This window comes from Sminthopsis crassicaudata, chromosome 5 (assembly GCF_048593235.1).
Source record: "Sminthopsis crassicaudata isolate SCR6 chromosome 5, ASM4859323v1, whole genome shotgun sequence".
NCBI classification, from domain to species: domain Eukaryota; kingdom Metazoa; phylum Chordata; class Mammalia; order Dasyuromorphia; family Dasyuridae; genus Sminthopsis; species Sminthopsis crassicaudata.
The window spans coordinates 45,567,205-45,589,150 of NC_133621.1; the positions used below are offsets into that span (position 1 = coordinate 45,567,205).

The 21,946-nt window shown below is 34.3% G+C and overlaps 1 protein-coding gene across 4 annotated transcripts in view; it reads left to right on the plus strand.

Annotated features, from left to right (window-relative positions):
- LOC141545224 (krev interaction trapped protein 1) overlaps nucleotides 1-21,946 on the plus strand; it is an 80,301-nt gene that overhangs the window by 4,814 nt on the left and 53,541 nt on the right. For all 4 annotated transcript variants that reach the window (XM_074272255.1, XM_074272259.1, XM_074272260.1 and 1 more), the window contains exons 3-12: nucleotides 3,274-3,359; nucleotides 5,186-5,289; nucleotides 6,043-6,202; nucleotides 10,184-10,276; nucleotides 11,474-11,603; nucleotides 12,332-12,575; nucleotides 12,772-12,887; nucleotides 13,349-13,492; nucleotides 16,308-16,464; nucleotides 17,027-17,134. In XM_074272255.1, the coding sequence (XP_074128356.1) occupies nucleotides 5,188-5,289; nucleotides 6,043-6,202; nucleotides 10,184-10,276; nucleotides 11,474-11,603; nucleotides 12,332-12,575; nucleotides 12,772-12,887; nucleotides 13,349-13,492; nucleotides 16,308-16,464; nucleotides 17,027-17,134 (1,254 nt within the window). In that variant the 5' untranslated portion in view covers nucleotides 3,274-3,359; nucleotides 5,186-5,187. The remainder of the gene's footprint in view (nucleotides 1-3,273; nucleotides 3,360-5,185; nucleotides 5,290-6,042; nucleotides 6,203-10,183; nucleotides 10,277-11,473; nucleotides 11,604-12,331; nucleotides 12,576-12,771; nucleotides 12,888-13,348; nucleotides 13,493-16,307; nucleotides 16,465-17,026; nucleotides 17,135-21,946) is intronic.

A 21,946-nucleotide genomic window follows, 5' to 3' on the forward strand; every position in this document is an offset into this window, starting at 1 on the left:
TACATTACAATCTGAAAAATTGGAAAGATACTGGTTATTTTCTTTTTTCTTTTTTTTTTCCTGAGGCTGGGGTTAAGTGACTTGCCCAGGGTCACACAGCTAGGAAGGGTTAAGTGTCTGAGAACAGATTTGAACTCGGGTCCTCCTGAATTCAGGGCTGGTGCTCTATCCACTGTGCCACCTAACTGCCCTGATACTGGTTATTTTCAACAAAAATGGGGTAGTTTGGAATTTGGAAGTTTCCAGAGAGAAAGATAATGGGTCCAGTTTGACACACTTAATCTTTAAAATGTTTCTGGGATATTTGCATCCTTGAAAAGTCTTCCTTCAAATGTTTGGATAATGATCTGTATAAAGAGCCACACCTCAACTCTGGCGCATTGATCCCACATGCTTGATTTCAAACCCCTTCCCCCCCCCAAAAAAAAAAAATCTGGCACATTCTAATCATTCTGCAAGAGCTGTTCCTTGAGCTGATAAATAAAAAAGGGGAAAGAAAAAAAAGACCTAGTAAACAAATGATTTTGTCTCTGTTTTCACTGTAAACCCCTCACCTAGTCATCCTATTATGAAATTTACCATGCCTTCAGAAGCTAAATATTACCAACCACAGACATTCTTTGCTAATTTTCTTGCCATTCTCAGAATAGCTCTCAAAATCTCTTGCCAAATAAATTTTAGCTTTAACTGTACAATTTTTTTTTTAAATTTTCAGGTATCAGTACTTACTCTCTTCTCCCTTATTTCTATCTTAATCAATCCCATTGCCTTCTACTTTGTCCTAGGTAATAATGTTAGTAATTTTTCTTAAATCTTTAAAACTATTTCATTTTAAAAATTTGGGAAGTTGGAGAAGTAATGTTGGCCATTTAAAAAAAAATGTTATATATCACATCCTTCATGTTTTTATCTTTTTTTAAAATCATGTTTGGGAATCAATTCTAGTTAATCTATTGAGCAAAGTTCTTAGCCAAAACCAATAAGTAATAAAAAAACATTTTTACAAATAAATATGTATTTTCTTTGTTGATAGAATTACACCTGAGACTATCTGGTCCAACTCTCTCATTTTACAATTGCTTTGAATTGTGTTTGGAAACTTAAAGCATCTCTGTTTCTAGGCTGTTGCTAAAGCTGCCAACAGGAATTTATACTGGACCTGCTAAAAAAAGAACTTAGAAGAAATTATGATGGTTCCTTTCACTGGGCTTCAGGTTTTTAGCAGAAATGTTTAAAAGGCATGGTACCACAAGAGCTAATTACCCGGAGCACCTTAGGGTCATAGTACTGAAGCTGGAAGGGACTTCTAGTCCAACCTCCTGTGAAGTCATTGACTTGCCTAATGATGACAGAAGTAGTTATGTGTCACTTGGGATTTAAACACAGGTTCCCCAGGTCCAAATCAAGTCTACCGTGTCATGCTGCAAATAAGATATGTTTTGTTCAACATCTTTGCCAGTTACTTTCTAAAATTAACACATTTGTAGATCAAATAAAGCTAGATGGCAAAGGTTCATTGATTGGATACTAATAATAAGAGCTAACATATTGTGAACCACTTTACATATATTATCTTTAATCCTAATAAAATACTGTGAAGTAGATACTGTTACTGGTATGGATGACAACATTCAAAAAGATTTCCCCAAGCTGGAATTGAATGTAAACTGTTTGCACTACTGTCTTTCTACACAGGTTACTTATACCTTCAGAATCCAATTCTTAACGTGCAACAAGAAAATTGGATTTACACACATATATTATATCTAGGTTATACTGTATGCATGGGATTGCCTGTCATCTAGGGGAGGGAGTAAAAAGGGAGGGAGGGGAAAATTTGGAAAAATGAATACAAGGGATAATGTTATAAAAAAAAATTACTCATGCATATGTACTGTCAAAAAAAAATTATAATTATAAAATTAATTTAAAAAAAAAAAAAAAGAGATCTCCCTAGGCCAAGACAGTGGCCCAAATCTAATGATGTTAAAATTAATAAGGATAAACATAACACTTAAGTAGATTTATGCTTAGATTTAAAAAATCAATAGCATAGTTATAGTATGTCTGACCAGATGAATTCATATAGAAAAGATCTGGCATCTTTAATGCACTTATAAGCTCACTAGGACCCAGTAACATGGCATATAAAAAAATTAATATGCTCTTAGGCTGCATTAATAGAGTACCTTGTAAACCTAGAGAAGAAATTTAAGAGGAATGGGACAGCTGTCTTGAAGTATTTGAGGGCTCTTGGGTAGAAGAGAGAAGTTTGTGTTTGGGTCTAAAGCATGAAAATTATAGAGAAATTGCTCTATAGAAGGAAGTCAAGCTGTTCAAATGTGGACTGCCTGGCACACTGGGCTGTCAATCATCAAGCAGAGGCTACAAGATTACCTAGGAATATGAAAGGTATTCTTAATTAAGAACCAAAGCAGACTGACCACAGAGGTCTCTTCCAAAAATCATCTCTTTGCCTGATTCTGTTAAATAATTTCCCAGTAGTATAGTCTTGAATTTGTCTTACTCTTCCAAAATAAGGGGAAAATATACTAACCATCCCTTTCATACATACCTTAAGAGGGTCTTTTCAAAGAACCTTCTGTAACCTTAATGGTGACTTTCAAAGTGCCTCAATAAATACTATGTTGAATGCCGTATCTAAATAACGCTTATTATTTGTAGTTGCCATTGTAACATAAAGAGAATTTATGTAGTATAATGTCTGCCTTCAGGAATCCTGTATCCTTTTAAGATGATAACCTAATAAACGCCATAGATTTCAAGTATTTGATTGCCCCAGTTGAAAATACAAGATTGAATTTAGCAAAGCAAAATGTGCCTCCCTTTTGCCTACTTTGAGACACACTGCTATATTAGGCAGATAGGTGGTACAAGGTATAAGTCCTTGACTTGGAATCTCTGGAAGACCTGTGTTCAAATCCCTTTTTAAACACATTAATAAGCATGTGATCGTAGACAAGTCACTGTCTGCCTCAGTTTCTTCTTCTGTAAAATGGGAATAATGATAGCACTACTTATCAGGGATCATATAAGATAATATTTGAAAAGTAACCTGCAAACCTTAAAGCAGTGTATAAATATGGTATTATTAATCTTCATCTTTTTTTCAAAAGAGATGTTATATCTATCCTAGTGTTTTACCAAATCCCTCAATCCAAAATAATTTTCTTAAGTATCTAGTAAGCTTAATTATGGGGAAAAAAATCTTTTTTTAAAATTGTGAATATTTTTTCCTTCTGTGTTTTAAAGTTAATTTAATACTAAGTGCTGGATTGAGAGTCCCAGAAAGAACTGTTACCTCCCCCTAAGAACAAGTAAAGCCTGGATGTCATAAGGTAAAGTTTAGATCTAATGAAGTTTTTTTTTTTTTTTGTTTTGATTTTTTTTAATTTAAATGAATCACCATATGAACTACATTGTTAGTTTCCAATGAAGAGAAACATTAGTCTAAAGCCCAGTCAAAAGTTTGAAGGCATTTCCAAAACCTGTACTGTGAAAATCTTTGGGGTGTGAAATTTGACAAAGTCCACAGATATTAGTCTAGGAGCTTAGGGTAATATCACTTCTAAAGTAAAGAGAAGTAAGTGAATCTTGGGAGTAAAATAGGAGAAATTAAAACCACTTTTATATTAAAAATTTGTTTCATGTGTGGTAAGTATTTCTGAATTTTGATATTTTAGAGGATGAATCACAAGCATGAGAATTTTCTCATGGCATATATGAAATGCATTTTGGGAAATGCTCTTCTAAAGTGATATTCTTGGTCAGCAATAATAAATTAATGAAATTTTCTCCTCTATTACTATATTATTAAAAGTATTTTCCTAGAAATAAACAATTTTCTATAATAGTAGTAGTAGTAGTAGTTGTGACTGGCTTCACTCATTTGAGATTTTTTTAAAATCAGGTTTTTAATTTGTATTAGTAATATCTAGAAATATAATTTTAAGACATTATTTTCTGTCATGCAAATGGGAAAGAAGAGTATAGCAAAAAATTTTTCCATAAATCATTTTAAGTGGAAATCTTTCTAAGATCACGTGCATCTCTGGCTGCTTAAACAGATTATATTGAATGTAACATTAATGACTCATGATCATCTGTAGGAGCATCTGTTCCTCTGTTTGAGCTATGATTCAGTGCTTTCTGAGATAGAGAGGTGCATAAGATTATTTCCCCCTTTACCAAATGGCCCCAAATTGCTATGCTTTTCAGTTTTTTTTTTCAGCTGTCCCTTTTTGCTTTTTCACTGCCTTTCTAAGCAATTGTCAACCACACTGTACTCCCTTTTTGCTAGTTTCTTTTCTTCATTGCCTAAGAAACCAATTTAGTTAAATTTAACAAACCTTTTACTATAAGCAAATCACTGTGTGTTGTTGGGATTGCAGACAACAATCCTTTCTCAAAAGAGCTTGTATTTGGTATTAACTTACATTCTTTTGCTACTAGTTTATATTCTAACTTAAAATTGCATTTAAAATAAGTATAAAGAAGCTTCGTGCGACTCAGCTATGAATAAAGTGCATTAGATTTATTTTACGGATTCAGGATCTCTCTTACTTTCTGATTCTTAGCTGTGTTGTTATTTTTTATTTTAAATAGTTCAGCATAAACAATACCATGTTACAATTAGCTAGCAAATGCTAATACCAGCTCCATAATTTACTGTTTCCAAATGCATCTTCATGGTTTAGAAAAAGGCAGAAAATATAATTAAATAACTAATAACATTTTATTCAAAAATTCAATCTAAGTTCAAAAAAACCTATGAGAACCTCTGTTAATATAGTCATGTATGTATACTTTACACATGAAGAAATTAAACCTCAAAGAAAATAATTTAACTTTAATCTTAGACGTAATTTATTGAATAGAAGCATAATCTCAGAACATTGAACAGAAACCTAATCTTACTGAATTATGTTGCCTGTTCATGCCTTTTATATACTATATATTCTGATTAGATGAGTTTTATGAAATGGAATGTAAAAATTATTAAAGATAAAACAATCAGAAGCAATGTCTGTTAAATGTGTCAGATATTTTACTTTAAACCTTTCTACCAATTTTGTAGTTTCTTGTTTATTTTACTTTTTCAGAAAATGTGGGATTTAATTTTTATGAGCCTTTTTTGCTTTTTTGTTTGTTTTTAATAATAAAGCCATGGGAAATCCAGAAAATATAGAAGATGCATATGTTGCTGTCATTCGTCCAAAGAATACTGCCAGTCTCAATTCTCGGGAATATCGAGCTAAATCATATGAAGTAAGAGACTGATACTTAAAATGTGTCATTTTCAATACATTGTATTGTAACTATAATTCTGTTTTGCTGTTTGAAGTACTCTTTAATCTTCACTTACTAATTACATTATGTTTCTGCCATTTTTGAATGAAATACACTTAGGTTTACTGGTAAGGAGGGCAAACTTTATTACAACAGAAATGTCATCTTTCTGTGAAATGCGTTTCAGAATCTCATTAGAAAGTTGCATCCTAGATTCACTCAACTTTTCTTTCTATGATTTAATTTATGTGATTTGTTTCTAGGTAACATTTTGGGCATCCATGATTGAGAATTTCCTCTAGCAGAGTAATTTGCAACTCTTATATACCTTCTTACATGGTCATCATGTTTTTCTAGGATCAAAAATATTTTGACTAGTTAATAGTCAATTTTTGATGAATCTTTCCAAACTTAGCTAGGTTATTCCTCAATAATACACATATAGTCCAATCTTGGGGTCCATATTTGAAACTGTGGTCATGATAGCACTTTTCAGAGGTCTGTCTCTCTCTCTCTCTCTAATAAGGAGAACTTTTAAAAATCAAGGACCTATCACCATTTCAGATGAAGCATTAGAGTAGAATTTTAGCAGAAGCTGTTGTGGGTTTGGTTATCCAAAACCCATCAGATCAATATTACCTAGATTCTGCAAAGACTTCTGTAGTGATGTAATATAATGTGGCTATATTAAAAATTTTTTCTTTTCCCTACTTTTCTTTGTATTTTTGTAAGATTTTGTTGCTTGAAATTCCCATTGAAGGACAAAAGAAAAAAAGGAAAAAGGTTTTACTGGAAACTAAACTTCAGGGGAGTAGTGAAGCAACACAAAGCATTTTGGATTATGTAGTAGAGACTACCAAACCAATTTCTCCTGCCAATCAGGGTATCAAAGGTAAGAGACTTGTTTTGTGAGAAATATACTTCAAACATAATGTGCAGAAACTGATGTATAATTTAACTTTTGCCATTTTTCTTTCTCTTTGGAAATACCTAAAATTTTTAAAGGAGGAAAAAAAAGCTTAGCAGGAAGACAAAGCTATTTGAGAACCTTTTTGGTTTTGACAGAAAACAAAAATTGTGAACCAATGAGCATTTAAGTTATTCAGTATGAACATTGTACTCTTCAGAAAGAAGGGAAAGAAGTGAATAAAGCACTGACAATAATAATTCAGTTAAGCACCTATATGTACAAGTAGAAGGACATTCCGGCAAAAAACGCTGAAAAAAAGCAAAAAATATAAAGTGGAAGTGAATGAAGACTAGTCGTGGCATTGGGCCTACGATACCATAAGAGGTAGTTCCCATAACTATTACCGAATTATAATCAAGGAGGCTTGGTAATAAGCTTGATGTGAGAGATGAAGGAAAGGCAAGATTCTAGGAAAACTACAAAGATCAAGGGTCATTGGAAAGAATACTGGCTTTCAAGTCAAAGGATAGAGTCCAGAGGCTGTCTTGGCCACTTATTACTTAAGTCAATCACTTTTCTGGGATATCTATTTTCTCATCCATTAAAAAGGTTATTTAAAAAGGAGTTGCACATAGCATTTTCACTTTCTGTTATTGTTTGCTTGCATTTTTGTTAAACTTCTCAGGTTTTTTTTCCCTTTCTAAATCTGCTTTTTCTTATGCAGCAAGATAACTTATAAATATGTATACATATATTGCATTTAACATATATTTTAACATATCTAACATGTATTGGACTACCTGCCATCTAGGGGAGAGGGGATGGAGGGAAGGAAGGGAAAATTTGGAACAGAAGATTTTGCAAGTGTCAGTGTTGAAAAAATTACGCATGCATATGTTTTGCAAATAAAAAGCTATAATTTAAAAAAATAAAAAGGAAAAAGGGTCTATAAGTACAAATATGTTTTTAGCAGCCCTTATTGTAGTATAAAAAATTGGAAACTGGCTAAATAAGTTATGGTATATGAATATTATAGTTCCATAAGAAATGATCGGCAAACTTATTTCAGAAAGAACAGGAAAACTTACTTGAACTGATGCTAAATGAAATGATTAGAACCAAGAGAACTTTATATACAGCAATAACAAGATTATGTGATGATTAACTGTGAAGAACTTTACTTTTTTCAACAATGAGGTGATTTAGGCTCGTTCCAGTAATTTTGAAATGGAGAGAGACATTCAAATTCAGAGACATAGAAGACTATAGGGACTGAATGTGGATCACAATATAGTATTTTCAGCTTTTTTGTTGTTGTTTGCTTGCTTTTTTTCTTTCTCATTTTTTCCTTTATGAACAGCATGAAAACCAAGGAAATATGTTTAGAAGAATTGCATATGTTTAACCTCTATAATATTACTTATTCTCTAAAGGAGGAGAGAGGAAGGGAGGGAAGGAGAAAATTTTAGAACACAAGGTTTTGCAAGGGTTAATGTTGAAAACTACCTTTGTATGTATTTTGAAAAATAAAAAGCTAATAATATTTTAAAAAAATAAAACAATTTTTAATTTTAAAAAAGGTTGCAATATATCATCCTGAAGGTTCTTCTCAGTTCTAAATCTGTGATTAGAGATTATAGGAAGATTACATATGCATTTGTTTTGAAAATATTATTTTACAAAAATCTTGTTAACATATTACAACCAACCTCATCTTAATATCATAAAATTCTACCATCTTCTCATTTAGTCATATCCCAAGGCTAAATTATATGGTTGTTAATGATTTGAATCAAAACTTAAGCCCCAGGGTGGCTAAGTGGCACAGTGGATAGAGCACCAGCCTTGAATTTAGGAGGACCCGGGTTCAAATCTGGTCTCAGACACTTAACACTTCCTAGCTGTGTGACCCTGGGCAAGTCACTTTACCCCAGCCTCAGAAAAAGAGGGAAAAAAAACTTGAGCCCCCCCAGTAGTGTGGGCGTATTAGTTAGCATATGTGCAGAAGTCATGCTCCTGTGGAACCAGTTACTCCCTGTATATGCAGGATATACCCATATTTACTAATACAGGAAAATATGTTAATACATTTTAAAAAGAAACTATTTCCTGAATGATCCAATTAAGAGAACCTTGTAAAACTATATTAACTGTTAGTAATATGGTTGATTCCACAAAGTATAAACCTTGAACTGCCTCATAGTTATAATTATATAATATATGTTTACAATATATAATTATAGTGTTTAAAATGGGCAGTTAAAAGAAGTGTCACCGTTGGATTGTGAGCAATAATAGAACAGGGAAGATCAGGCCATAGAATTAATGATGTAAGAAATGGTCACAGCAGGCAAAGTTTCTTTAGTTTTGGAAGATAAGCCATACAGATACCATGAATCTAAAGATGAAGCAGGATGCTTGGCCAAAGCTGAAAGAACAAACCTCCAGGTGCTTTTTGTCCAGCTGGGTCACTGATGTTACTGTCAAAAAGTTGAAAATAAAGGGAGGCAGGTACTGGCTGAAACAGAATCAAGGGATAAGATTCAGGCTTCAGAAATTTATACTGGATTAGAGGATCTTGGCAGAGTTCAGATGGGAAATGAGGGAATATAAAACAGAATCTAGAATACCTGGGAACAGAGGCTCACAGTCCAATATAAGTCAGCAGAGTTCCATGACAATGAAACTAGACCAGCATTGCCTACTCTCTGCTCTGACTTTTTAATCATCATTTCTTCCTTTTGAGAGATCAAGTCTATACAGAATGTCATACTTTTCTGAAGTGAGATAGGGCTTCACAAATCCCTCTGGCTGGCTGGCATACAAAGGACCTTTGGGGAATTCTCAGACTTCTAATGAAGTAGTCACCATATACCATTTGATTTTTTTAAGCATATATACTTTTTGTTTAAAATAGTGTTGTTTTTTAATAAGATTTATTTTTTAATTCAGTACTGAATTATTGCATTGAAATGAAAATAATTCCGGGAAATGATAAAATAAAATGAATATCACTTTTTTTTTTTTTTTTTTTTTTTTTTTTTTTTAAGAATAGCAAAGGCAGTCCTTGTTTCATTTCCTTGGAATTGCATTAGAAAAATCTTTATCCCCTCTTCTACTTTGTTAAATTTTCTATTTTGCAAAATACTTAAGTCATTTTTCGATAAGAATATACTCTAATTTCTCATATTTGATGCATATATTTATCCACATGTCCTCCTTGTACCTTATCCAGAGCCTAGCCTAACTGCTATTCTTTTAGACTATATCTATGCCACAGGCCTTTTTTTCCACATCTTAAGATGTGGACATTTGTTATAGGGGAAGTAGAAGTTTTCCCTAGTCTAGCTTCAGGATAGGGATAAAAAAGGAACAGTAAGGTCAAAGACATGAGAAAGAGATCTCCAAAGATGAAACAGTTAAGACAAAGTTTAGGTGACCCTCTGTGCAGGACTGGAACAGGATAATCTTTAAAGCAAGCAGTAGCATCTCAACCCCCAGTTCCAATAAATTCACTACCCCCCCCCAATAAAAGGGTTTCAGAAAAAGCCTGAGGTCAAGAAGGAAGACAGAATATAGAGAAAAAGATTCAGCCAGCACTATAGTCAAAGGCTGACTTTATGGCATTGAAGCTTCCAACCAACACTCTCTAGTCCCCTCCTCCATGAGCAGGCTGTTAGGGCTTCACAGTCTTGAAACATAAAAGCATCCTTGATATCCAATCTGAAAAGCCTTGTCCTGATAAAGAGCTACCCCAGTCCCTAACTGGATCAAGGTTACTCCCTTGCTCCACATACCAAATTCTCCTACTAAGGAATTAGGTTGTGGCCCCAAACTAGCTAAGTTGATTATATCTATTGTGAATATCCTTTATTGTTGTAGTAATATAATATTTTGTCAGTTCTGTTATTGTAGATTTAAGAGTTGACTATATCCTGCAGATTAATTTTTTTTTATATTAAGGAAGACGAGTAGTATTGATGAAGAAATTTCCTCTTGATGGAGAAAAAGTAGGCAGAGAGGCATCTTTATTTATTGTTCCATCAGTTGTCAAAGGTACAGTTTTCTTTTGAATCCATATAAACTTTAGATGCTAAACTAATATTTATTGAAAAAATTGTGTGGGAGGGAGGGGATAATTTGGAAAAATGAATACAAGTGATAATGTTATAAAAAAAATTACTCATGCATATAGACTGTCAAAAAATTATAAATAAATTTTTTTAAAAATTGTGTGAATGTTAATGATGATGTTTATATTCTAAAAACACATATCAAAGAAAAAATAATTAGTTCTGGTTTCACTTTAAAGAAAGTAATGAACAAGCAAAATGAAATTTGGGCAGTTTTATTCTTCATTCTTATTTTAAAATGTGGGATAGAAGGTAGCCCCAAGAAAAGGCAGCTGAGGAGTTAGTTTTATAACGTCATATCATAAGCAAGAACTTTTCTTATAGGGAGACAAAAGGAAAACAAACATATATTTATGAATCAATAGGATATAGTGACAGTCTGTTTCATGCAAGGCACAAAGAGAAGGACACCCTCCTTAAAGGGAAACTGTACCTGATAAAAATCAGTGGCTATAACTAAAAAGCTTATAAAATGTAAAAAATGTGTTTTGAATCCAGGCCTGATTAGAGATTGGTTTGTACGGGACTAACCTTTGTAATGCCTAATTGTGGTAGCAAGAAAGGCAGCCTAACATAATGGCTGGAAACTAACTTTAGACTCAGAAAAAATCCTGGATTTAAGTCTTACATCTTATATACATTGGCTTTGTAAAGTTACTTAATTTTTCAGGGTCCCCCACAAATCCGTGGCACTAAATTGCAAAACAGTGCTGATCTGCTTTTAGAAGAAAGCATTTTTTTCTCCAGGAGTTCTATATATCAATGAAATTACAGATCTGAACCAAAAAAAAAAAAAAAACAATAACAACATTGTTAGCCCATTCTGATCGCCTTAGGAAGGAGAGTATAGCTACTCTCTTTTGCCTAGAGTTAAAGTTTGGCCTTTATTTAAGAAATGGTAAAAGAACACAAGAGTTAGAATGCTTCTGAATCATTGAGCCAGGAGAAACAAATTGATGTCAGATCTTCCAGGTTTCTTTCTAAATAATAATTGTGTTCATTTGAGGAATGATTTGCTGTTTGATAAATACTTTGCAATTTTAACAAATGATATTTTAAAATGAAGAATGTATGCAACCTTAAGTATAAGTCTGATTACTTTTTTCATCCCTTTTTTTAGATAATACTAAATATTCATATAGTCCAGGATGTCCAGTTTTCTACTGTTTACAAGATATCATGCGAGTCTGTAGTGAATCCAGCACCCACTTTGCCACTCTTACAGCAAGAATGTTAATTGCTCTGGATAAGTAAGAAATGTCATTAGAAAAAAAAATTTTTTAAGTTATTTAGAATATTCTCAGAATATTCTTCAAACATGAAAAAAGCTAGCTTAAATCCAGCTTTTGAGAGTATCATGGTAATGTAACATGTTTTGTTGTATATTTGGTTATTGATTGATACCAGTAGAGGGAGTTTCCACACCAGGAGTTTCTTACACAAATGAAATCACGGATTTGCAAACAGAATCACAAATGTTTTAGACAAATCTCAGTGCAGATGTTATTGGTTTGCAGTCGATTGTCTCAATTCTTTAAAGTGATGACATGGAGCAGCGGCCTAGGGCCCTGCTATGGGGCAATCTTGATAATACTCTAATAGAGAGCAAGTCCCGTAATTCTTACACCTTTAATTTTCCATTAATTAAATAAGGCTGAAAAATAAAATAAGTCTGCCATACTCATGCTACAGTGGTGTTTATGGAGATTAATATGATGAAAGTTACAAATTACATCCTAGTTTTTTAAAAGAAGGTGTTATCACTAATGTAAAGATAGAATATTAAAAAGAAGCATGTTATTGTGTGCTTTAAGCAAAAGAAAAACAAAAAGTAAATGACTTAACTAGTAATGATAATAAAAATCTCCATCAAGGCAGTCTGAATATATATTGTTAAAGGGTTGTTCTGTAAGTAGCATGTTGACTTGTCTTCACTGCTGGACAAGGATTACTGTGGTTTGTCCTTCCTGTTTTTCAGATGGTTAGATGAGCGACATGCACAATCTCATTTCATTCCAGCTTTATTCCGACCTTCTCCTCTTGAGAGGATAAAAACTAATGTCATCAACCCAGCATATGCCACTGAACCAAGTCAGATAGAAAACTCACTTCATATGGGCTATAGTGCATTAGAAATAAAAAGTAAGATGTTAGCCTTGGAAAAAGCAGATACTTGTATCTATAACCCTTTGTTTGGGTCAGATCTACAGTATACAAACAGGGTAAGTAAGCATTTGAAAGAATTACCATGTCTGTTTTCCAAAGCAATTTAACAGTGTTCATAAATGTCCATTTATTTTTCTCTATAAAACTATTATTATCAGTTACGCACATCAGAATAACAGGTATTGGTGTTTATTCTGTTTGAGGGATTTATAACTTACCTAGTTCAAATTTTTGGTTCTTTTCCTCTACTAGGTAGATAAAGTGGTAATAAATCCATACTTTGGCCTTGGAGCTCCAGACTATTCAAAAATTCAGATTCCTAAGCAAGAAAAGTGGCAGAGAAGCATGAGCAGTGTTACAGAAGACAAGTACTGTTTTACTTGCATTCTTTTTTTTCTCTTTTTTCCTGAAGCCCCATCCTAGAATTATTGTTTAAAGTTCATTATACACAAATACATCTTCTATTGGGGAGTAGAAATGGCCCTTGGTTCTTGAATCTTGTGTCCATTAGACACAAGCTGTGGGAAAAGTTTGAGTAGGAGTCAAGTGATGAATTTTACCACTTAGAGAGCAGCCTCGCTGGTTGATCACAAAGTTCCTCCACCCAGTCTTAAAGATTGGCTGCCATGTCCTAAAATGGCTGCATCCTGCATCATTGAAAGGAAGGATTCACACCCATTAAACCATGATGTATGAAATATTAATGAATATTCACAAAAAAATAGTCATTCTTTTGCTTAAACTTAAAATGGATTTTTAAGGCAAATTAAGGTATGTCCATTTTTGTTTTCAAGTACATATTGAATTGCATTTCTTTTATCATTATTAGAGAACATCAGTGGGTAGATGATTTCCCTCTTCATCGAAGTGCCTGTGAAGGAGATTCAGAATTATTAAACCGTCTTCTCAATGATAGTTTTTCAGTAAACCAGCTAGATAATGACCACTGGGCACCTATTCATTATGCATGCTGGTAAGTATCTGTCTTTAAAAATATGGTTATATGCTATATTTTTGTAATTATTGTGATTTCATTATTTAAATTATAATTATTTAATGTTTGTTTCATTTCTGCAGTGTCCTAGTGCTTTGTGTAATTAATTAAAAAATCAAAGGATAGCAGTTGCTGCCTTGAGGAATTGGTATTTTCAAGTATCCCCATGTCCTTATTATCTTTGGTTCTTTAATCAATTGACAATTATAAATATTCCAATTAATATTCCAATTTTACTTATTAATGTAAGTAGCTATAACAGGAAGAGAAGTTGGGCTGGTCACATGGCTAGAACAGAGGATGACAGGTAGGCAGCCAGAATACTCCTCTGGAGAAAGAATGGAAGATCTCATTATATGGACTCCCTCCAGAGAACTTTGGGTGAGAGCATGGACAGGTATCTCAAAGAATGGAGAGAATTGATGGATTGCAATCTGTATCACTGGAGAGAATTCTCAATTAGGTGAGATTAGAGATCAATTATTATACTTATAAAGCCTTTATTCAAGTTATTGAGTATGCAGAGATTTTTAAAAATATCTCAAGTGCTTGTCTTCAAAGACTTTTTATTCTACCAGTGAAAAGAGGATGAGATCATATGGGAAAAGACATGACCAGTACCTCGGAGAAGTGTGAGATAAGGTAGAGAGTGATAGGGGGAAGATCAAGATCCATTTTATCAAGATAAAATGCTATGTGTAAAGTGGAGAGAGGGTACACTGAGCTGTGGATATTAGGGAATGTTCCATCCCGGGGATGGAAGCAAAGATGAGCAGTGGCTGCCTTCTAGATGTGAAGGATGCAGGCTCAGGTCAGCTGGTTGTCAGGTTTGACTAGACTCTAGTGGAAAAATGTGAATCCCAGAGACATTTGTCAGATTATGAAGGATTTTAAAGGTGAAAGGAGGACGTTTTTTCTGAAGGCAATAGGAAATCCTTTGACTTGACATGGTCAGAATTTACCTTAAGAAAATTGTTTTGGTAGCTTTGCCAGATGTGGATTAAGGAAGTGTCTACTACCTAGGCTATTTTAGGAAAAGCATCAGCTAGCTCTTCAGTCTTCTGTTTGACTCTTCACTTTGTTCAGATCATTTACTCCCATTCCCTTCCTTACCTCCTGTCCACTTTCTACACTATCTATAAGACTGAGGCCTCATTTTGTGTAGTAAAATCTTTCCTGATCACCTTAGCCTAAAGTGATTTCTCCCTCTTTTGAACTCTTATGTTATTTTTTGTTTCCTATTATAATATTTACTATACTCTATTGTATTAGGTTGTTAATTAAACCTTGTATAGCTCAATTTTTCTCGTTTATATCTTATTTCCTCATCCACATTGTGAACTCCATTCGGTAAAGTGTAATGGGCCAGAATGCTGGAGAAATATACTTGACAAGGCAAGCATTCTTACAACAAAATGTTAACTCCAGTGGAATTGATAAGACAGTGGTTATCTAGTTTAGTATGGTTAATAGTTCTCTAGTTCAGTATGATTGATTTAATCTTACAACAAATAATGGTTCCCTAGTGATATAATGATTGGCTTATACTCAGTATGATGAATTGATTTAATTGTAATAGAGTATATAACTGAGGACAAACTCAGCTATAGGAGGGAGGGAAGACTTGACCAGCCTCATAGTGGCTCTCCTGACTTCATCACTTCTCCACTGAGACCAAGGACTCAGGCTGGTCCCAAGATCCTCCAGAGATCTAGTCTGGACATTATGTTTTAATCCACCCCAGTTGTGGGGGCTCTAGAAAGCAACGGTACGAAAGCAAGAAATTACATTTGAATGTGCAGACTGGTAACTGACTGACTGACTGACTGACTGAGATTGCTGACACAGCCTGGGAGACTGAGAGAGACAATAAAGACTCTGGACTTTATCCCTGACTATTCTCTTGGTGATTATTCTGCTGAGACTAAGGCTGGTCCAAAGACCCTCCAGAAAGCTAGGCAGAACATTACAGGAAAGGAGCATACATATCTTATTATACTTCTTTGTTCTACAGGCCTTAAAAATATCTTGCATTAATGGATACTTAATGAATATTTATTGATTTAACTTTTATTTTTACTTCATTAGTTTAATTTGTTGATCTTAATTTACATCAGATTGTTGAGACTATTTTCATTGTTGAGATCTTTTTCATGAACTTCTTTTCTTGAGGTTATTTTGCAGTTATTGAATTAAGTCCTTAATTGTTTATTAACTTTAATTGCCTCATTTATAAATTCTGACATGTTTCTTTATCTTTACCTTCTAAGTGAATAGCTAGGTGGTTCAGTGGTTACAATATCAGGCTTGGAATCAGGAAGACTTATTTTCCTTAAATCCAGCCTGACACTTAGCTGTGTGACCCTGAACAAGTCACTTAATCCTGTGTGCTTCAGTTTCTCTTCTCTAAAATGAGCTGGAGAAGGAAATGACCAACCACTCCAAGTGTGCTTTCCAAGAAAACCCCAAATGAGGTCACCAGGGTCAGACACAACTGAATAAAAACATAAGCCTTCTTATACTTTATTTTACTTTGTTTTTCTCTCCTTTCCATTTCCCCCTCAGTTGATATTAGAAGTGATGTTTTCTCTCAATTCACCAGAAATAGAAACACTCAGCTTGAACCAGAACTACTCAGAAATAACCTTAGTCACCACACACATTTACGTCAATGTCTTAATCCCTTGTTATATGTCCTAGAAAACCTTAGCAATCTTTGCAATATTGTCTAAAAATAGGATTAAAAAAGAAATTACAGGTGATTTTTGTAGTTAATAAGTTCTGTTTTCTGTAGGTATGGAAAAGTTGAGGCTACTCGCATGCTGTTAGAAAAAGGAAAGTGTAATCCAAACCTCTTAAATGGACAGCTTAGTTCTCCCCTTCATTTTGCTGCTGGAGGAGGACATGTTGAAATAGTGCAAATCCTTCTAAACCATCCAGAAGTGGACAGAGTAAGTTGCTTTCACTTTTTAAAAAGAGTGACTACACAAATAATAATGGCACAATATGCGATTGTAGTCCTTCCAAGAGTCTTGACATTGAGTTATTCATCATTTTATAAACATAGATGAAAACAATTCATATTTATATGCAATTTTTGCCGTTGTAGTTAAACATTTAACCAATATTCTAGAGTGATTTCCTATAAAAAGGTTCCTTCTGCTTCTAGGGTACATTTTAATATTTTTTAAGAGAAAAAATCACTTTTGCAAAGCATTGATTGTATCTATAATCAGAAAACAATAGATACTGAACAAAGTTTGAACATTAGCCATTGGACACATATTGAACATATACAAATAGTAAGTACTTCAGAATTTCCTAAGAAACAAACTGAAAACTGAAGAAAGTAGTTAGTGAATAGTAGCTGTAAATTATGCACAATAATACTGCCTTACTATTGCATTATTCAAAGTTTTAAGATTTTGGGCAAGCTGTAGGAGTCATCAATGAACTTTCTGTTTAAAAAAGAGCGTGATGCTTACAATTCTTTTTTTTCCTTCTTCTTTGTAGCACATTATTGATCAACAAGGAAGGTCTCCTTTAAATGTGTGTGAAGAAAACAAACAGAATGACTGGGAGGAGACTGCAAAACTGTTGAAGGAAGCCATAAACAAACCAGTAGGAACTGTCTTTTTAAACAGATTTGAGCTGTTGCATGTTTTTAAGTTTATCTATTATTTATGAGCCTTGGACAAGGTAGCACAGGTTATTGATGGCAAGCTATTAAGTATGCTCCATTCCAGATCTGAGGCAAAAAGCCAAATATTACAGCTGGGTGATTAGAATTGACTTGTTAGTTAACACTTGTTACATTATTCTGATGACTCCATGTTTGTGATTTTTCCAGTTGTATAGACATTTGCTTTTGCTTGGCAACTATTTCCCATTGAGGGGACAAATCAAAAATATAAAATTCGTAGAAAGAATGTTTAAAATGCTTAGAATATTTTTATTTTTTGGGAGATTTAACATTATTTTTAGGTAGAATCGACCACTTCAGTGGCTCCAAAAATTTCTGTATTTTCATTAAAGTAAGATTTCTATTAAGGTATACTATATTATTATGTCTCGAGTTACTGAATTTGCTTAAAAGTTATCCATTTCTTTTAAAAATTCACTAATTTTTTTTCACTCAATGTAGCTTACCAACTATAGGTAAACAAATTAGTGAAATTTCATTGCAATTAGTTGTTTCTTAGAATGGACAATAGGCTTTCATATATCCTTTTTGCATGGTTCTAGATTTTTGTTATTCAGTTATTTTAGTTATTTATATCTGACTCTTCATAAGTTCATTTGCAATTTTCTTGGCAAAGATACAGATGCCGAAATGGTTTACCATTTTCTTTTCCAGCTCATTTGACAGATGAGGAAATTGAGGCAGATAGGGTTAAATGACTTAAGTGCCCAGGGTCACTCAGCTAACAGGTATCTGGGTTCAGATTTGAACCCATGGCCCAGCACTCTATCCACTTTGCCATTTATCTGCCACTTCTAAACCATATTGCTGTTTAATGTATTATTTTGCTGAAAGAACCGAAATTAATTGTGATTTTAATTTGTTATTTCTCAAGCACTTAAATAATCTAAAATTTTTTCCATGTGGGCATGCTCTCCAACAATATAAATCACAGATCTTCTCTTACTTTGCCCTGAAGAGTTTCTGGGGCTGGGAGGAGGAGAGGAGGTGCTCCTGACCCAAATATTTGACAAGCCTGGGAGTCACAGATAGGGCACCACACAGCAGCCTTGGGCACACTGTGCTGTCAGTACAGCTTCTTGGTAGCACTTCTCATAGCATGAGAAAGCTTGGCTCTTCGGAACCTGGGCTCACTTCCACCACGATGTAATGTTGGAATAAAGGATTATCAGCAACCAGAAGAAACTTAGATAAGCATAAGAACAATGTTGTTATTAGACTCATATGTCAAAAATGTGAAAACTATAGAAAATAACTTTCTAAAGAAAATTCATATTTAAATTGTTATTTTAAGTATTATCAACCCCATCTTTTTCTTTTATCAACCAACAAGTATCTGTTGAGGGTCTTCTCTTTGTTTTTGTGTTTTGCTGGTGTTTTCAAGGATTCAGAAGAATAAAATGTGACCCTGCCCAATACATCTTGGAAAACAAAGTTAACACATATGGAAAACAGCATGTACGATGAGGTGCAGTGTAGAATTTGATGCTCAGGGCCCATGTTGGAGATTTCTAATTATTTAGATCTTGGACTAAACCTAGTGAGGTTCCATTGGGAAGTGTCTATCATTTTGAAAACTCTTGAAAGGCAGGATTTGAACCCATTGTTTCTGACTTTAAGAATTTGTACTACTCTGTCCACACTGAAATACAGACTTTCCCCACAGATGCAACATAACTTTTACCACAAATATATCACTAACTTGATATATCAATTCCAGAATCTTTTGAATTTATAGTGAGTGAAGGAACTCAGTCTTGTGACCTGTCTCCAATGACTCTGAGCAGCCTGGAGCAACAGAAGGCCTTTAGTTTCAGGATTGAAAGAACCCTGGTTCAAATCCTGGATGAATCCCAAGATCTTACCAGGGCTTGGACTTCATCCAGCTTGATCTGCAACTCTCTGTTAGAAATGCAAGGGGACAAGAGATGTTAGTGTAGTATAGCTAGTAGTAAATTTAAAAGGATGCTAGTATTTAATCTGGCATCCTTGGCACTTCTCCTGTTGTCTCATGCCAACCATCTTTCTTGTTGTCAATTTTCTTCTGACCTTCCCACCATGTGATAGTATTTTGTGTCCATGCTAAGCTTGCGTACCTCTGTGGATCACTTACAAACTGTGGTTTCTTTAAGCTGCCAGGCTCTCCCTTCCACATTCTCCCCAAGAATGTTAAGTGTTTCTGATTTTGGACACCTTTTCTATGACTTTCTTTTCCTATAGCCATCTGAAAATTCCTTATCCTTTTCTTTCTAACCAACCTTGAATTCTTTTATCCTTCTATCACAATCATTCTTGTTTATAAATATCTTTTACATAGGATGTGTTTTAACATGTTTTTGTGTTTGCAACATAGTAGAACATAACTTAGTTTGTCAGATAACAGCATTCTTTGAATTAAGGGTCAGAGAGGATTACAGCAAACTTCTGTTTCTTGCACAGTATGAGCTGGTTCTGTGTTATCACTTTGTGATACAGTAGACATTCTATTTCATAGGGAGGAGAAGCATTTTTATCCAAAGAGCTGTGCCCCACCCCCTCATCTTTTCCTGACCATGCAGTGGCACTGGGAGTGAGATCTCCGAAAGGTCCTTAGGAGCCTGTACTCCCGGACTTACCTGCCAATGAAGCTTACAATTCACATTACACGGTTACAAGTGTTGGGGTTTCCTTTCCTTTCTTTCTTTCTTTCTTTTTCTTTTTTTTTTTTTTTTTTTTTTTTTTTGTGATGGGATGGAAGAGAAAATTTGTTATTTAGGGGGAAAAATTGTAACTCTTTGAGATACATAATAGCCCTGCCCCACATAGTGTCAGTCAGATTAGATCCTAAGAAATGAGAAGATAGAAGAGGAAAATGCCAGAGTTAAAAAGCCATCAGCATCCCTCATTCTTTTCAGTCCCCTTCACTTTACCTTTCCGAGGTCCCTCAGCATGGCTTAGCTTACTCTGTGCTTGGCTTGCTTCCTTTGAATTTGCTGTTTGTCCATGCCATCTAGTGGCAATGGGGATAATGAAAAGGGACTTGGATTTTTTGCTTTGGGTATTGCCCTCCTGAGAAGGAAAGGGCTGAAATGACTGTTATAAAGACTTTTATTTTTTAAAGCCTTTCAACATTCTAAAAAGTTAGACTAATTAAGAATTTTTGTTACAACTTCTGTATTTCGTTTTATACCAAATTTATGATGTAGCAGTATTTTATTGTGATGTGTTTGTGGGTATATTCACTACACAGTCTCTCATATACACAGACATACAAACACCCAGAAAATTAATCAACATTTATTAAGTGTCTTTGTGTACATAAGAATCCCATGTAGAATCAGGATATACTGGACATTTATGCATGTATCCTTAGACCTGTAACAAATTCTTTTATTTTAATTACTACAAAGTTATTGACATTATCACCAAATAATGCTATTGGCATGCAAAAATATTGGATTTCCCCAGTAGTCAATACTCCATCAGCCAAAGGAGCTGTGTCCTGAGAATTTCCTCCACCAAAAGAGGTTACCACTCTTCTATGACTTATTAGATGAGTCTTAGTTACAGGAAATACCTATTGGTTTTATGAGTTCCCTAAGGTCACACAACTGCTGAATATTATGAACTAGATTTTAATCCAGAACTTCTTGACTCCGGGCCCATCGTTCTTTCGGCCTCTATCTGTGATCACTAATCAAACCATTTTCTGTCCTAGCTACTTTAAATTGGGGCTTTAATGCACACATACTGGAAATTATTCCCATTCATTTCCCTCCTTTTTCCTCTGTCTCTCCTTTCTCTCCTCTCTTCTTTTTCCCCTCCTTCCCCCCACAAACATTAGAGAAACCTCCTAGGTCACTTTGTGTTTCAAGCATCCACTTTCTTGCCTCCATACCTTTGCTCAGGCTAATTTCCCATGCATGGAATGTCCTTTCTATTCACCTTTACCTTCTGAATATTCATCCTTGAAAGTAAACGATTGTCACCATATTCAGAAACCTCTATCCCAATCCTTCCCTCCAAATAGCATTTTTTCCCTCTAAACTTATTTATTTACTTAATAAGTAATTTGTTTTATAGCTTTCTAATGCATTTGTAAATGAAGCCTTCACATGAAGGCTGATCCCTCCTAAGACAGCTGTCTTGCTACCACTCTGCCCTATTCCCTAATGACCTCACTTTGGCCATCCTTTCCCTCTTACATATTTAATCTTTCTCTACTTGCTTTTTCATTTCTCTACCAGAGATGATCATCTTTCCCTAATCTCCCAAAAGTTCCCTAACCCAGGACTCTTCTAGATTTTCTTTTAGTCCATCTATTGCCTGCCCTTCCATGTTAGACTTATTTAAAATGGAGTAAAGATCATGAACTCAGATGTTAAGTTGAGGTGGTGGTAGAACAGCCTTATGAAAAACGAATTTCTGTCTACAAGTACAAGAAAGAGTTTGAGAATGTTCATGTCCCATGGCCTCACTCTTTTCCTCAGAGTAAAAGACTATCCTAGGTCCCCTCCTGTAAGTGTGGAGGTCAGCAACAGAGTTGGTGGCAAGAAGAGAAGATTTGGAGCATTTGTTGTTAAAAAAAAAAAATGAAATGACAAGTTGATAAAAGAAGAATAGGAGAATTGATCATCAATGATAGCTCAGCTGAGGTGATCTAGTGTGAATTTTTAGTAAGTGCAGTCAGCTCCATTTTGTGTTTTGTCTTCACTGAGATTTAGCACCCTGAAACAGAAAAGACTGCATTA